At 43.2% G+C, this 17,990-nt stretch overlaps 1 protein-coding gene across 3 annotated transcripts in view; it reads right to left on the bottom strand.

Moving 5' to 3' along the window:
* Positions 1-6,826: 6,826 nt before the first annotated feature.
* The window catches only part of IMPA1 (inositol monophosphatase 1), a 40,222-nt gene continuing 29,058 nt past the window's right edge, over positions 6,827-17,990 (bottom strand). For all 3 annotated transcript variants that reach the window (XM_017341416.3, XM_002710658.5, XM_017341415.3), the window contains 2 exons: positions 9,763-9,914; positions 6,827-8,268 (listed from right to left, as the gene is read on the bottom strand). In XM_017341416.3, coding sequence (XP_017196905.2) covers positions 9,775-9,914 — 140 coding nt within the window. In that variant the 3' untranslated portion in view covers positions 6,827-8,268; positions 9,763-9,774. The remainder of the gene's footprint in view (positions 8,269-9,762; positions 9,915-17,990) is intronic.

Genomic DNA, 17,990 nt, shown 5'->3' on the forward strand with positions numbered 1-17,990 from the left:
CGGTTATTTCTAGGAAACACAATGGTTCTCAATTCTGGCCACCTGGTATTATTTGGGAAACTGTTTAAGAATGCAGATAGAAGGCCGGCGTTGCAGCTCAATAGGCTAATACTCCACCTAGCGGTGCCGGCACCCCGGGTTCTAGTCCCAGTCGGGACGCTGGATTCTTTGCTGGTTGCCCCTCTTCCAGGCCAGCTCTCTGCTGTGGCCCGGGAAGGCAATGGAGGATGGCCCAAGTGCTTGGGCCCTGCACCCCATGGGAGACCAGGAGAAGCACTTGGCTCCTGCCTTCGGATCAGCGCGGTGTTCTGGCCACAGCGCGCCAGCCGTGGCGGCCATTGGAGGGTGAACCAATGGCAAAAAGAAGACCTTCCTCTCTGTCTCTCTCTCTCACTATCCACTCTGCCTGTCAAAAAAAAAAAAAAAAAAAAAAAAAAAAAAAAAAAAGAATGCAGATAGAGGGGCACCTGCTGTGGCACAGTGGGTAAAGCCATCACCTGTGGTGCCCACATCCCATTAGGGCATCAGTTTGAGTCTCAGCTGCTCCACTTCTGAGCCAGTTCCCTGTTAATATGCCTGGGAAAGCAGTAGAAGATGGCCCAAGTGCTTAGGTCTCTGTACCCACACAGGAGATCCAAATGAAGCTCCTGGCTCCTGGCTTCAGTCTGACCCAGCCCTGGCTGTAGTGGCCATCTGGGGAGTGAAGCAGCAGATGGAAGATCTCTCTCTCTTTGTCTCTCTCTCAACTCTACCTTCCAAATAAAAATGAAAGAATACAGATGGCTTGGTAAGAAAATCAGATTCACAGGGCAGGGCTGTGGTGTAGCAGGTAAGGCTGCCTCCGGCAGTGCCCGCATCCCATGTGGATGCTGGTTCAAGTCCCAGCTGCTCCTCTTCCAATCCAGCTCTCTGCTATGGCCTGGGAAAGCAGTAGGAGATGGCCCAAGTCCTTGGGCCCCTGCACTCACATGGGAGACCCAGAAGCTCCTGGCTCCTGGCTTTGGATAGGCGCAGCTCTGACCATTGTGGCCAACTGGGGAGTGAACCAATGGATGGAAGTCCTCTCTCTCTCTCTCTGCCTGTCCTTCTCTCTCTGTGTAACTCTTACAAATAAATAAATAAATCTTAAAAAAAAAAGGTTAAGGAAAGAGAATTAAAAAAAGAAAAGAAAATCAGATTCACTCAGGTGGGATGCCCACAATGGCCTGTATAAAAGGCTCCCAGGTGGCTGTTACGTGCTGCCAGGGCAAGGAGCCCTGGCAGAGACTCAGGCCTGTGGACTCCACCTGTGTCGCTACAGGAGCCTCCCCACTCAGGGGTCTCATCTTAAGCAGGGCAATTCGAGGAATATCTAAGTGCCTCAGCAAAATAAGGATAATAATCTCCCCCAAGCTATTCTAAGTGTTAAATGTGGTCACGAATATTAAGTGCTTAGCCTAACACATGAGGCATTGTGCTCAACAAATGCTAAATATATAATACAGGTGAGATTTATCATAGGAAATATTTTACAAGCTACTTAAACAAGTAAATGACCTGTGTAATGTGAACACTTTAGAGACTACAAAATAGAACATTTAACACTTGACTTATTTCTATTTGTTCTGGACAAGCAGACATGTCAGACCAAGGGACTGACTGCTGATGCCCAGCTCAAAGCCAGCGATTTCTGAGAAGCACATTACTTTTTTTTTTTCCTAAGATTTATTTACTTACTTGAGAGGTGTAGTTACAGACCCAGAGAGGGAGAGACAGAGGTCCTTCATCTGCTGGTTCACTCCCCAAATGAGCTGCCATGGCTGGAGCTGTGCCGATCCGCAGCCCGGAGCCAGGAGCTTCTTCTGGGTCTCTTACATGGGTGCCGGGGCCCAAGGACTTGGGTCATCTTCCCCTGTTTCCCAGGCCATCAGTAGAGAGCTGGATTTGAAGTGGAGCAGCTGGGACTTGAACTGGTGCCCATAGAGCATGCCAGTAACACAGGCAGATACTTGATCTACTATGCCACAGCGCCAGTCCCCGCACATTACTTTTTATCCAGTGCTGACATAAAGCCGCTCATAACATGCAAAACTCTCCCTGATCCTTCCCAATCTCTGTCACTGGGTTCAAACTTCCCAGTTCTCTAGAAAACTCCACATGTTGTGCTTGGATCTGACGTCTCTCCTGAATTAAGCAGGAGCAAAGGCACACCATCTGCAGACATGGCGACAGGGGGCACAGCCCTGTGTCTTGGGGGAGAATCACTGTGATGAGAGGGATCTTTACAATCATTAAAGAAAAAAACATGCAAAACTGTTACTGTAGGCTGTTCTGGACAGAAGGACTATCCTCCGAAAGCACTCGGAGGCAGCCAATTTTCTGTTTAGCTGAAGAGTGAGAAGGTCAGGTGGGACCACGTGATAAAGAAAACTCAGCTGTAGGGGCCAGCGCTGTGGCGCAGTGGGTTAAAATCCTGGCCTGAAGTGCCGGCACCCCATATGAGTGCCGGTTCTAGTCCCGGTTTCTTCTCTTGCAGAAGATGGCCCAAGTCCTTGGGCCCCTGCACCCATGTGGGAGCCCAGGAAGAAGCTCCTGGCTCCTGGCTTCGGATTGGCGCAGCTCCAGCCATTGTGGCCAATTGGGGAGTGAACCATCGAATGGAAGACCTCTCTGTCTCTACCTCTCTCTTTAACTCCGTCTTGGAAAAAAAAAAAAAAAAAAAACACCTCAGCTGTTTAGGTTGGCTGGGAGGGCTGAGGGAAAGGTAAACATCAGCTGTACCAGGCTCTCACTTGCTGTGGGAAGATAGTGCACACCACCGAGCAGCAGCAAATTCTGAGCCACAAACTAACCAGTTGGGCTTGGGACACAGAGGACTCATGACGCAGAGGTCATTTAGGTGTGGCCAACCAGAAAGGATGCTGGAGATTCGGGGTGAGGATTCAGAAGGAAAATATGGGGTGTAGATCAAGACTCGGGAGTCATCAGAATGAGTGAAGGTCAAAGTCATGGGCAGGCACCAGTTTTCCTCACGGTGCGGATTGCACTTTGTGAAGACCTTCACAAATCTCGGTTTGGTAAGGTCTCAATGTGCAACAGGAAGTTTGCATGGTCACGTGATGCTTCATTCATCTCTGCTGTACAGCAGAAAAGTCTTAAATTGTGTGTTTCTTCACGTCTGCTATGTGTTGCTTTGACTCTGACAAGAATCTGCAAGACTTTGGGTGCTTCATGGGGTTTTGTTGGCTATGACAACACAGTATGGTAGGTGGTCTGAATGCAGAAATGCAGAATATGCGGGAGAGGGAATAAACCCACTCTTGGGTGGTCAGGGAAGGATCTGGGGGGGACCCAGCCAGACCAGAACAATGATAGTGTCACTGCATGCACTGTCCCAATCCTCTCTTACACACCCACCTCCATATCTCCATCATCTAAGCACGCAGTCTAAGAAGGGAAGCAAGCCTGGCATGTAGTAGTGTCCAAGCGCCCCCTGCCGCCTCCTGCTGAGATAGCACAAACTCCCTAGGAACGGCAAGCCTAGTATCTGTAAATGTTTCTGTTGGTGATGTTAGTTTTTTTTTTTTTAAAGATTTATTTTAATTTGAAAGGAAGAATTAGAGGGATGGAGGGAGAGACAGAGAGCTCTTCCACCAACTGGTTCACTCTCCAAGTGGCTTTAATGGCCGGGGCTGGGCCAGGTTTAAACCAAGAACCAGAGCTTCACTGAGGTCACCCATGTGGACGCAGGGGTCCAAGTACTTGGGCCATCTTCCGCTGCTTTCCTACTCACATTAGCAGAGAGCTGCATCTGAAGTGGAGCAGCCTGGATGGGAACTGGATCCATCTGGGATCCTGGTGCCACAGGGGGCTGTTAACCCGCTGCATCACAATGTGACCTCAGTAATGTTAGTTTTTCTATGAAGAACTCTTGTAATCTTTCATTATATTAATCTCCAGGCATCTGGTGGCTTTTTTCCTTGAAATTCCAGAGTTGTGTTTTTTTGTTTTTGTTTTGGGGAACAGAGAGAGAGCGCCCATCTTCTGTTTGCTCCCCAAATGCCTGCAACACCCAGGAAGACTGAAGCCAGAATCCAGGTATCCCAAGTGGGTGGGTGGGTAACGTGTCCCCAAGGCTTTGAGCTATCACCTGCTGCCTCCCAGGGTGTCCATCAGCAAGAAGCTGGAATCAGGAGAAAGAGCTGAGAGTAGAATGCAGGCACTCTGATATGGGATGTGGGTGCCCCAACTAGTGTCTTAACCACTAGACAAAACATCTATCCCTCTGATTTTGATTCTGCTTTTAAAAATGCTATTGTAGGGGCCAGCGCTGTGGCATAGTGGGCAAAGCTGCCGCTTACAGTGCCAGCATCCCATATGGGTGCTGGTTATAGTCCCAGCTGCTCCACTTCCGATCCAGCTCTCTGCTATGGCCTGGGAAAGCAGTGGAAGATGGCCCAAGTGCTTGGGTCCCTGAACCTGTTTGGGAGACATGGTAGAAGATTCTGGCTTCAGATCGGTGCAGCTCCAGCTGTTGCAACCAATTGGTGAGTGAACCATCGGATAGAAGACCTCTCTCTCTGCCTCTCCTTCACCCTCTGTGTAACACTGACTTTCAAATAATAAATCTTTTTTAAAAATGCTATGGTAAGTAGTTTTCTTATTTAAATGTTATCTTATGTGTTACTAGCTTACAAAAACAGTTGATTTTTGTACATTGATTTTATCCTCAATGATGACACTAAAGATATTATACACTGGGGCCAGTGTTGTGGTGCAGTGGGTTAAAGCCCTGGCCTGAAGTGCCAGCATCCCATATGCGTGCCTGTTCTAGTCCCAGCTGCTCCTCTTCTGATCCAGCTCTCTGCTAATGTGCCTGGTTCCTGGCTTTGGATTGGCTCAGCTCCAGCCATTGCAGCCATTTGGGGAGTGAACCAGAGAATGAACGACCTCTCTCTCTCTGTATCTACCTCTGTCTATAACTCTGTCTTTCAGATAAATAAAAATAAATCTTAAAAAAAGAGGATATTATACACTAATGGTTTGACTGCAGATGCTTAAAGATTTTTCAAGTAGATGATCACAGAATATGAATTAGTTTTAGTTCAGCCAGTCAATCCTTATATTTGTTTCCTTGTTATGCATTTAAGGTTAAATATTTCCATACAAGCATTGTTTTATCTGCACTCCACAAATGTTAATATATGTTAAAAATAAAGGATCCTCACATAGTTCAGGATGTTCAAAACAGTGAAAGAGCACACACACAAAAAAATGAGAAACCTGAAAGAGACAATGCAGGGGATAGAATAACATTTAGAAATCTAAAAATGGGGGCTGCTGTTGTGACACAGTGGCTTAAACCACAGCCTGCAACACTGGCATCCCATAGAGGCATTTGTTTGAGTCCCAGCTGCTCCACTTCTGATCCAGCTCCCTACTGATGGCCTGGGAACGCAGTGGAAGATGGCCCAAGTGTTTGAACCCCTGTACCTACACTGGAGGCCCAGATGAAGCTCCTAGCTCCCAGCTTCAGCCTGGCCCAGCCCCCGGCTATTGTGGCCATTTGGACAGTGAACCATTGAATGTAAGATCTCTCCCTCCCTCTCTCTCTCCCTTCTATATCTATAACTCTGGCTTTCAAATATTAAAAAATAAAAAATTGAAAAGAAACAAAAGGAAGCCCCGGAGGCACAGGCAGCATCGCTGGTGAGCAGCCGGTTGAGACAGAAGGGAAAAGGGCTCCAAAAGATCTACCTCCAGGACAAAAAGCAAATAGTATTAACAGACAAAATGACTGCGGTAAACACACAGAAATTCATAATGTTTTGGACCAATGTTGTGGCATAGCGGGTGAAGCCGCCGGCTGCAATGCTGGCAAGCCAAATGGGCACTGGGTCACGTCCCAGCTGCTCCATTTCTAATCCAGCTCCCTGCTAATAGCTTTGGAAAAGCAGCAGAAGATGGCCCAAGTGCTTGGGGCCCTTACACCACATAAGAGACCTGGAAGAAGCTCCTGGCTTCACCTGGCTCAGCCCTGGGTGTTACAGCCACTTGGGAAGTGAACGGTAGACAGAAGATTGATCTATCTCTCTCTCTCTCTAAGTCTGACTTTCAAATAAATGAACTAATACGTGTTAGTTGCATAATAATAGAAAGTAAGTTTTCTTCTCCTAAATGAGGCAAAGCAAAGATACTGCTATGGACCACAGTGAAAACAATTTTAAGGGATTATTATTTTCTTTCTTGAAACATTTTAGGCTTGAGAGTAAATATTGAAATTCAGGCCAGTAAGTCACAATGACCTATAACACAGGTAAGGTGCTGACCCAGACACTGTAAACCATCTCTCAAAATCAGTAATAAGGCCAAAGGAAGCCAAAGGATTCTTCAGAAAAAAAGGACATAATAGGGAGAGCTTATTTTTGCTTAAAAAAGGGGGAAGGATGTTCAAATGTTTATATTTTATGGTAGGCATCTCTGTGTGTATATACACATATAAAAAGATAACATGCCCGCTGCATAACATATGCTAAGTCTAAGAAGTCTCGTTACTTACAAGAAATACATTCAAGTTATTGTTGGATAATTTACTTTTCAAACAACTTTTTTCAATATCTAAAGAAATTTCAGCCACAAAACACCCAAGTGCATTTAGAATAAAGATGTAAAGCTACCTATAGGAAAAAAAAAATTTAACGCCTTTGGAAAAGTTGGACAAAATACAAGCAAAAAAATCAGAATATATATATGCAATCACAACTGCAAGTTCCAAATGGGTAATTCAACTCAAAACCCCCAACAGAAGTCTGAATTATAAATTTAATCATGTGGATACCAACGACACTTTTTATTTAAACTTTTATTCATGATAGACTTAACTAAAATAAATTTAATTGCAAAAACAACTGGTCTTAGAATACAGTATGAGATGTTTAAAGTAAAAGTGACCAATAGTGTAAGTACAGAAATTATTATAATACCTAAATCTTGGTATCATAAATATTTAGTGTACTAGGCGTACACAACAATAAAATAACCCCCTACCTTGAGTACTATAAAGAAGCATTTTTCATCTTATCAAATGCAAGGCTCATACAACCGTATAACAGAATTTAACAATCTGTTCACAAGCCAAGAGACAAAGCTAAACAATAAATTAATGCTTTAGAAATGTCTATGAACCAGTAAAATTTTCTTCTTGCATTTTCTAGGCCAAAGGCTATTAAGAAATACTTAAAGGCTTCCTACAGTACAGCAGCAGTGAAGTTAACTAAGGAGTTTGGGAAGAAACCAAATGGTTCAGTGTTAACCACACAGTGCATTGCCAGCACCACCGCAGCGGTGTGAGCCTCCTTCAGACAGGGTAGACTGGATCTGATTAGAACAGACACTGAGAAGAGTGCTTTCGGGAAACAGTTTCTCCTCTGGCCCCTGGTTGTGAACACTGAAGGGAAGCACCCTGTGATGAGGTGCTTTGGAAAACATTAATCACAGAAATGTCTACTCTGCAATGCTACCTGGCAGTACGGTGATGTGAAATATAAAAAAGGAAAACTACGTAATGTTAACTTTACAACCTGAAGCAAACACACGAAATGGTGCGTTCCTGACTTCATGTATCATTCTTAAAATGCTCATAATGCATGTTTTTGAACTGTCTACTGTCTGGCAGTCACTGTGCGAAGCACTGTGGGTACACTGATGAATACAAGAAAATGGGGCTCTCTGCAAAGAAAAAAATGTCTGGCTAGGGTGTCCCTGTTATATCCTTACAAACTTAAAGATGGCTTTTAGAACCAAAGAGAAAATTGTTTCCAAAAAGGTAACTTTCTGATTGAGGGTTACACTTCTGAGGGTCGTATATTCCTGAGGACTATATATATTTAGAAACACACACCTTCTAATGGACCGTTTTGGCTGGTGTAATACATATCTCGCGAACAGCTTACTTCCTGTAAAGTACATTCTTACATGCAAATTTTTTACAACAGTGAAACAAACATTATGGCTATTCTTACATACCTAGTCTTAGTCTATGGAACAATTTCCAATTTTTTCATCTAGACATCAAAGACAATTGAAATCAGTATCCTACATCGGAAACAGATGTCCATCAGTGCATCAGTGCATCTGGGGAAAAGTGGCTGTCACTGAAGGTGAGCTGCAGTCATTAATCTTCATCATCCCTCTGAAAAGGTACTATCTGTATTTCTTTGGCAATCCTTTCTGCTAGTGCTCTAGTACTTGCAGCAATTATTCTTCGTGACATCAAATCAAATGGCCCTCCTAAAATCAAATCAAATATGGAAAATGGTTATATACCGCACAAAAATAATCCATATACTAGAATCAATCCTAACATTTTGGGAGGGAGAGGTCATGGTAGGGGAACAGAGAAAAAGAGAGACAGTTTTCCCTCCATTGGTTCATTCCCCAATTGTCAGCAACACTTGGGCTGGGCCATGCTGAAGCCAGGAGCCAAGAACTCAAGTCAGATCTCCCTCTTGGGTGGCAGGGACCCTAGTAATGAGCTTTTACCACCTCACAGGTAAGCATTAGCAGAAAGCTGGTTCAAAAATGGGAGTATCTTGGTCTCAGACCATGCACTCCAATATAGAATGTGGGTGTCCCAAGTGGTGCCTTAACTGTTGCACCCAACCCTCATCCTAACATTTTAATATTTTCAGTTCTCTTATAAAAAAATCTACTCTGTCACATGGTTACAATGTTTAAGCCCTGGCTGTACATACTGAATTTCTAAGCATCTTTTCTTAAAGAATTTGATTTATTTGAGAAGCAGAGAGAAATAGGGACCAAGGCAGTCAGGGATCTCCCATTTGCTGGTTCACTTCCCAAATGCCCACAACAGCCAGGCAGAAGCTAGAAGCCAGGACCTCAATTCAAGTCTCCCACTTGGGTGGCAGGAAGCTAATTACTTGAGCCATCACTGCTGCTTCCCAGAGTGCACATCAGCAAGAAGATGGGGCTGGAGCGAGAAATCAAATCCAGGCACTCCAGTGTAATTTGCAGGCACTATTAGCTGCCAGGTCATGGGACTGGCACTGTGGCATAGCAGGTAAAGTCACTGCCTGCTGTGCCGGCATCCCACATGGGTGCCGGTATGAGTCCCAGCTGCTCCACTTCCGATCCAGCTCTCTGCTATGACCTGGGAAAGGAGCAGAATATGGTCCAAGTCCTTGGGCCCCTGATCCCACGTGGGAGACCTGGAAGAGATTCCTGGCTCCTGGCTTCGGATGGGCACAGCTCTGGCTGTTGCGGCTGATTGGGGATGAACCAGCAGATGGAAGACTTCTCTCTCTCTTTGCCTCTCCTCTCTCTGTGTAACTCTGACTTTCAAATAAATAAATAAATCTTTAAAAAAACAAAAAATGGAGGGGCCAGCGCTGTGGCACAGTAGGTTAATCCTCCGCCTGCAGTGCCAGCATCCTATATGGGTAGCAGTTCTAGTCTTGGCTGCTTCTCTTCTGATCCAGCTCTCTGCTATGGTCTGGGAAGCAGTAGGAGATGCCAAGTGCTTGGGCCCCTGCACCCATGTGGGATACCCAGAGGAGGCTCCCAGCTCCTGGCTCCCGGCTTCAGATCGGCTCAGCTCTGGCCATTGCAGCCATTTGGGGAGTGAATCAGTGGATGAAAGATATTTTTCTCTGTCTGTAACTCTACCTCTCAAATAAATAAATAAATAAAATATTTTAAAAACAAAAGGAAAAGCTCAACAGATGTGGAAACAAAAAACGATGCTTTACTGCCCTGTGATTTTACCTGTTACATCCATTAGCACACCACCAGCTTCGGTGACAATGATGCCGGCTCCTGCCATATCCCAGCAGTGAATTCCCATTTCATAATACGCATCTGCTCCTCCAGTTGCCACGAGGCACATATTAACAGCTGCCGTGCCAACACCTCGGATCCTAACAAATAGAATTCCAAAACAAGATTTAAAAAATAATCCTTTCAAACAAGGCATTCCTTCTCAACTTCAGTTTATGTGAAGTGTTGACTGAGATAACTTCAATGAATCTAAAGAACACGTACAAAAAGGGGTAAGGGGAGTATCTAATCTTAAAATAAAAAATGTGTAAAATCTAATTAACCTGATATATTATACAAATCACAAAATGAATCCTCACAAAGAATGATTTAAAAAGATAAGCACTGAAATAATCGTTTTTGGGAGAAAAAAAAACTGAGGAAAATGCTATAATTTCAGCAAAATGGCATGTATGTATATTTGTATTTGTTTAAACCCAAGCACTAGAGCCCATATTGTTTTATACACACACACACACACAGAACACAGTCATTAGAAGGTGTAACATATCATGCTACTGGTCACTGCCAACTCGGTGTGTACCAGACATGTGCCTGAAAGGACGCCAGCACGCCTGGGCTCTGTATCAATTCAGGCTTGCCATGGCAGATCACTTTAGGTTTGCCTTCTCACGGCACCTCTCTCTTAGAAATAGACCAACTTAAGATAAATATGGATACTACTTGACAGCTACCACAATAATAACTGACTCAGGAAATAATCATCAATAAATGCTAAAATTAGTGGGTGAGAGTTTGACATTCGAGCACCATGAAAGTATCACACTATAACCAATATAATTAAAATGGAAAAATAGCATCTTTGCAATAGTCTACCATTACCAACCATTACCACTATGACAATGCATAGTGGGTTATCTGCCACCTGTAACATGGGCAACCCATATGGATGCCAGTTCAAGTTTCCGCTGCTCCACTTCTGATCCAGCTCCCTGCTAATGCACCTGGAAAAGCAGTGGAAGGTGGCCCAAGTGCATGGGCCCCTGCACCCATGTGGGAGACCTGAACGAAGTTCCTGGCTTTGGCTTTGGCCCAGCCCTGGCCATTTGGGGAGTAAACCAGTGGGTGGAAGATCTTAATCTCTCCCTCTCTCTCTCTCTGTAACTCCTTCAAATAAATAAATAAAATCTTTAAAGCAAAACAAGTAATATCACTCACAATAGGAAAAAAGGGTACCATGTGCTTCCTGTTTGAAACACTGAGGACAGAACCTGTGAAAAATGCATAATCTAGGCATAATCAAGAGGAAATAAAACAAACACAAATGAGGAGACACACTACAAAATAATTGGCCTGTACTTTTCAAGACTGTCAAGTCCTAAAGACAACTGAGGAGAAATGACAGTGAAATGTAGCATGTAATCCTGGAATGGAACTTGGATTATAATTTTTTCAAAATTTGAAAAGTTTGTGCATTCAAATACTTAACAATGTTAATTCCTGGTTTTAAAAATAATGTTTGGAATATTCTGTTAATTAAAGAAAAATTACACTTGGGGCCGGCACTGTGGGTTAAGCTGGTGCCTACAATGCTGACATCCCATATGGGCGCTGCTACTCTACAATCAATCTAGCTCCCTGCTAATGTGCCTCGGAAAGCAGTGGAGGATGGCTTAAGTGCTTAGGCTCCTGCACCCACGTGGGAAACCCAGATGGAGTTCTAGACTCCTGGCTTAAGCCTGGCCCAGCCTTGGCCATTATGGCCACTTGGGGATCGAACCAGTGGATGGAAGATATCTCTCTCTCTCTCTCTCCCCCCCCCCTTCTGTCTGTAACTCTGCCTTTCAAATAAATAAATCTTTTTTTAAAAAAAGACATATATTGGAGTATGTTTAACAGAAAGGGGTCACATGTCTACAAATCACTTTTTTTTTGAAGATTTATTTTATTTATTTGAAAGACAGAGTTACACAGAGAGGTAGAGACAGAGAGAGGTCTTCCATCTGCTGGTTCACTCCTCAGATGGCATAAACAGCTGGAGCTGCACTGATCCAAAGCCAGGAGCCAGGAGCTTCTTCTGGGTCTCCCACGTGGGTTCAGGGGCCCAAGGACTTGGGTCATCTTCTACTGCTTTCCCAGGCCATAGCAGAGAGCTGAATCAGAAGTGGAGCAGCCGGGACTAGAACTGGCACCCATATGGGATGCTGGCACTTCAGGCCAGGGCATTAACCCGCTGCGCCACAGTGCTGGCCCCTGTAAATCACTTTCAAATGGGTTTTACTCATTAGCAGGAAGCTGGATTGGAAGTGGAGCAGCCAGGACACAAAGCTGTGTCCGCCTGGAATGCTGGTGCCGCAGGCAGAGGCTTAACCTACTATGCCAGAGTGTCGGCCCTTCTCTCCCAAAGCAAATTTTAGAAAGGGGGAGGAGAATGGGCATTATGGCACAGGGGGTTAAATCACAGCTTGAGATTCCACATGGTATATCAGAGTGCCTGGTTTAAGTCCCCACTATACGATGCTTCTGATCCAGCTTCCTGCCAACGCACCTGGAAGGCAGCAGATGATGGCCCAAGTACTTGTCTTCCTGCCACTCATGTAGGAGATCCCAATGGAGATCTGGCTTCTGGCTTTAGTCTGGCCCAGCCAAGGGCTTTGCAGGCATTTCAGGAGTGAGCTAGCAAATGGAAGATCTTGAAATCTCTCTCTCTCTCTCTCCAAAAATGATTAAGGGAAAAGAGTTGGCTCAGTGGTTAAGCAGTGCTTGGGACACCAGCATCCTATATTGAAGTGCCTGATTCCAGTACCAGCTCCTCTACTTGCAATCCAGATTCCTGCTCATGTGCACCGTGGGAGGCAGCAGATGATGTCTCAAGTACTTGGGTCCCTGCCCATGTGACAACTGGATGGAGTTTCAGGTTCCTGGCTTTGGCCTGTCCCAGCCGCTGCTGTTGAGGACTGAACCTGTCTTTCTAGAATCCTGGTCTGGAAGGACAACAGTGATAGATACCAGCAGTGCTTCTGCCTCCTTTTAAAAGAAGATTCTATTTTGTTTATTTATTTGAAAGGGAGAGCTGTTTGGGGCGAGGGAGGGCAGACAGAGAGGGAAGGAGGTAGAGGAAGAAAGGAGGAGACCTTCCATCTGTTGGTTTACTCCAAGATGGCCACATCAGATTTGGGCCAGGTCAAAGTCTCCTACATGGGTGGTAGGGCCCCAGGCTCTCAAGCCATCAGCTGGAAGCTGGCTGGGAAGCAGAGTAGCTGGGACTTGAACTGGCGCTCTGATATGGGATTTCTGTGTCACAAGCAACAGCTTAATTCACAGCACAATGCTGGCCCCATGTCTACTACTAATGAATACTGGGCTCTCTGCAAGTGGCCTCACAGTCAGCAAGAACATATTCTTTTATGGATACATGTTACCAAAGAATTACCACACAGCTTACTTAGCAGGTAATTAAGACTGTGGTCTAGATTCTGCACCACATGTTGTGAATTCTACTGTAGTCTGATCCTCCTATAGTGCTAGCATGGGATAGAGAGAAAAGGTCTGTCTTCAGTGTCATGGAGATTTGGGATTCTTCCCCTGTTAAGCTGTTAAAAACCATGACCTTGAAGAAGTTACTTCTTTGGGTTTTAGCTTTCTTGTCATCAAAATGGTACTACCAACTTACCTTAGACCACTTTTGTAATGACTACAAATTATTTATGTAGTACCTAGTAGACTTCCTAGCATATAAAAAGTCCTTAATATTTTTAAAAAAGTTATGATTATGATAGAATTATTCAAAAAGCCATGATGCCAACACACTTGGTATTACAAGGTGAAGTGCATCTAACTGAATACCAAAATTAAACATAGACAATGGATCTACAATAGCTTACTTTGTCTCCTAAATGCTATTTCTTACTTAAGAACTATTAGATGCTTCTTCTTATTTAAGGCATTTATTTTGATCAAGACTCTTTAGTTTCATTTTATTTTTTATAAGTAATTCTGAAGTCACACTGAAAAACTAAAGAATCGGTTGAATGCAAAATATCATAGAAAGAAATCAAACCAACATTACTCCTTGGTAACATTTCCTGGTTATATTTTTGAAAAGAAATCCTAATTAAAAAAAAAACTCGTTTTATGTCAGCCAATGGCAAAATAAAAGGTTAACATTATAAACCCCTTGCCACTCTTTTATGGCTAACATAACCATTTTATTGCCCATGGTTAAAGTCCTTGCTTTAAGACACTCACTGCAGCTGTAGGCTTTTTAAGTTATACTGCTCTTTCATCATGGACATCATCCAGAAACGTTCTACTTCTACATGACACAGACTTGACGCTTTCACCTAACTCAGTGGTACAACAGACCACACATTTACCCCATAATTACAGCTGGGACAACGGTCAGACTAGACTTTGAATGCTGCAACTCCTGGAAGAGAATTCTAATACTGGAGAAAGAAAAATTATGTGGAAGCCAGGACTCTAGTCATATCCCTGTGCAGCTGTGTGAAATTAGCTCTCTGAACTTCAGTCAACTTGTCTGCAAATAGGCCAGATTAATAGCTGATTCTGATCAGTTCCTAAGAGTCTTATAAGTCAGAGAGGAGATTCTCAGAGGGGAGAAGGTTAAAAGAATTGGTGGTGAAATAAAACCATAAAAATGTATTAATATCCCACAGCTGTATAAAAATGCAGTGATTTAAAAGGCTAAAAATAGAAGGGTGTACAAAGATTTATATGGCAATTAGTAACAGCAAGAAAGCAAGGATTACAATTCTGGTGGAAAAGTAGACTTCAAGATCCCAAACAAGAAACAAAAAAAGAATATTTTATTGTGTTAAAATTATACAATGAAGGTGTAATGATTATGAAAAGGTACCTAATAACAGAACTTCAACCTACATGAAATAGAAGCTGTACAAACTGAAAGAAATACAAAGAAACATACTCATTAAAGCAGACTTTGACACATCATTCTCAACATGAGACAGAGCAAGTATACAAAATAAAATAAAACTAAAACTATGAAAAGGTAAGATCTTTTAGCTATGTATTGAACATTATATCCTGAAAGCAGAGAATACATTTTTTCAGTGCATATGAAATTTTCACACAATTGATCACAGTCTAGGGCAAAAAGAAAACATCCAGTAGGTCCCATAAAGTAAAAGTTTTACAATGCAATAAACTGCAGATTAAAAATCAAACAAATAAAAAACCAAAAAGGCCTCTCCATGTGGAAATTTTTAAATATTACTTTTGGGTATATTTTATATAATAAAAACAAGTTATACAATTTATGAAAAATAATTGTAATTATATCAGCACATGTCAGAATCTATGGGATACACTGAAAGCAGTGATCAGATGAAAATGCACAGCCTGGGGTTGGCATCTGGCACAGTAGTTAAGTCACTACTTAGGATGCCTGAAACTCATATCAGAGTGCCTGGGTTCAAGTCCCTGCTACTCTGCTTCTGATATAGCTTTCTGCTAATGGGCACTCTGGGAGGCTGCTGGTGGTGGTTCAAGGGCTTGGGTCCCTGACACCAATGTGGGAAATCCAGATTGAGATCCCAGCTCCTGGCTTCATCCTGGCCTAGCTCAAGCTGTTGTTGGCATCTGGGAAGTGAACCAGTGGACAGAAGACCTCTCTGTCTTTGTCTCTGTCTCTCTGCCTTTTAAAAATAAAAATAAATAAGCTCTAAAAAGAGAATTCATAGCCTAAATAGTTTTATCAATAGAAACCAAAGAATTAAAATAGATTTCCCACTTCAAAAGGAAAGAAAAAAAGAAACAACAAAGTAAACCAAAAGAAACTGTAAGAATGAAAATAATAAAGCAAAAAAGAAAAAAAAAAAAAAAAACAGAAGAAATTAAAAGATTAGCCTGGTTCTTTGAAAAAGTAAAATAATACATTACTAATCTATGTAACAACACAAAACAAAAACAACAAAGGAAAAGGCACAAATACACAAAATAAGAAGTGACAAGAGGGAAATAACTCATGATAAAGCCAGAAATTATTTTTGAGTCTACCTAGCATATCTAGGTTATGGAAATGCTCTACACTAAAGGATGCTAAAGAAACACATGGCAAAACCCCAAGATGGCGGAATACGGAGGGAGCTTACTACTCCAAACTAGGAGGAGATAGTTTAAAAAAGTTGAAAGAGTGCAAACTCAGGGAAGAGTTAGGGAGAAAACTGCAGTGGAAACTCCACGGAAGGAAGAACACTGTGGTTCTATGTGGAGGGTGTGGATACACAGCATGAGCACAGCCACAACACAGGACCCCAGTAGCCGAGAGCCTCAGCACTAGTTTTCGAGAGTGAGGTGAGACCAGACTGCAGTAGCCCAAGCCACTGGAAATGCAATTGTGGAGAGAGCCTGGCATGAGTCCGGCCCGGAGCCCTGTAGGGGACAGGGTAATTGCCAACCTCAAAGAAAAAATGGGGCATATTTCTATCTCTCCCTCAAAAATGGTTCCCTGCAACTAGCTATAGGCAGGCAACATTTTGGACATATATAACAGCTGTGCCAGCTTGTGTGGCCATGCCTAACCAACCAGCCAAGAGAAGACAAAACAATCTGGCCAGGAGGATTGCCAGGGGGTTGGGCACCCAGGACTGTGAGGTGCCCCCAGGCTCCCAACACATTACAAGCTCTGGGGCTCAAACTGCCTAGGCAGAGCACCCACAGGCAGCTGGCTCTGGGAGCATCTCTGCCTCTCTATGGACAGGACGGACTATGGCAAGGTAGGGTAGATCCTTGGTGTCCTGTGACTGTGAGAGCCTTGAGTGCAGGGACTGTGGAAACACTATGGCTGTGTGGGAGGGCGCAGGGTATGGTTGGGTCTCTGGGCAGTCACTGTGGGCAAGACCACAACCTCAGGGATCCCTGATTGCCTGGGGTGCGTCATTGTGGTGGGATCCTTTTTCACAATGAGGACTGCATGGATCCTTTGTGTGGTTCTTTTGGCAGCGCAGGTAAGTACTGCACCCACTGGGACTAGCACCAGGGCACTGCTCAACTTGGAAGAGAGGAGGTGAGGGTGAGACTAGGCTAACAGAGCTGATGAAAATCTTCCCTCTGATTAAATAAAAAAAAAAAAAGAGGATATCTACCACGCCCAACTTGGGTGTTACCCTGAATATTCCCTGCACCCTCAAGCCCTGAACACAGCTCCCTGGCCACACCAAGCACAAGCCTCTGGGTATTCACTGAAAGAGCAGACAGGCCACTAAGCCAAAGAAGCACAGTCCAAAGATAAAAACCACCAAAAGAAAAACAAAAACAAAAACAAGTATCTCCACAAATGCCTAAAAATAAATGCAGAAATTCAAAAAACAAGAATAAGACAATGTGACACCTTCAAAGGAACACAACGACATTTCAAATACAGAATGTGAAGATGAAGATTGAAGAAATGCCATAAACGGAATTCAAAGATTAATCATAGGATTACTCAGAAGCAGAAAATCTGCAAATCAAAGAGATCCATATATGACATGAGTGAACATTTTTCCCATGAAATTGAGATTTTAAAGAGAAATAAAAATGAAATATTATAAATGAAGAATTTGATAGATTAAATAAAAAATGTGATGGAAAGCAGAAAAAAGAATATCTAAGTTAGAAGAAAAATATCTGAAAATTTTATGGTCAATCCAAAAACAACAAGAAGAAATTAGAAAAATTAAAAACAATGTTGAGAATTTATGGGATACTATCAATGACTCAACATACAGGTCTTAGGAGCTCCTGAAGGTGCAGAAAAGGAGAATGGATCAGAAGGACAATTCAGTGAAATGATTACAGAAAACTTCCCTAATTTGGAGAAAGAAAGGGATTTCTAAGTACAAGAACTCCTAATACACATGACCACAAAAGATCTTCACCACAACACACTGTAGTCAAACTCTCCACAGTAAAACACAAAGACTCCAAAATCTGCACCAGAGAAATGCCAGATTACTTTCAGAGGCTCTCCAATCAGACTCACAACTGATTTATCATCAGAAACCCTACACGCGAGGAGAGAATGGTGAGACATATTCTAAATCTTAAGAGAAAAAAACTGTCAGCCCAGAATACTGTAGTCTTCAAAACTGTCAGTTATGAACAAAGGTGAAATAAAGACCTTCCATAAAAAACAGAAACTGAAAGAATTTATCACCACCCATGTAGCCTTGCAAAAGATGCTTAAGGATGTG

This window comes from Oryctolagus cuniculus, chromosome 6 (assembly GCF_964237555.1).
Source record: "Oryctolagus cuniculus chromosome 6, mOryCun1.1, whole genome shotgun sequence".
NCBI lineage: Eukaryota > Metazoa > Chordata > Mammalia > Lagomorpha > Leporidae > Oryctolagus > Oryctolagus cuniculus.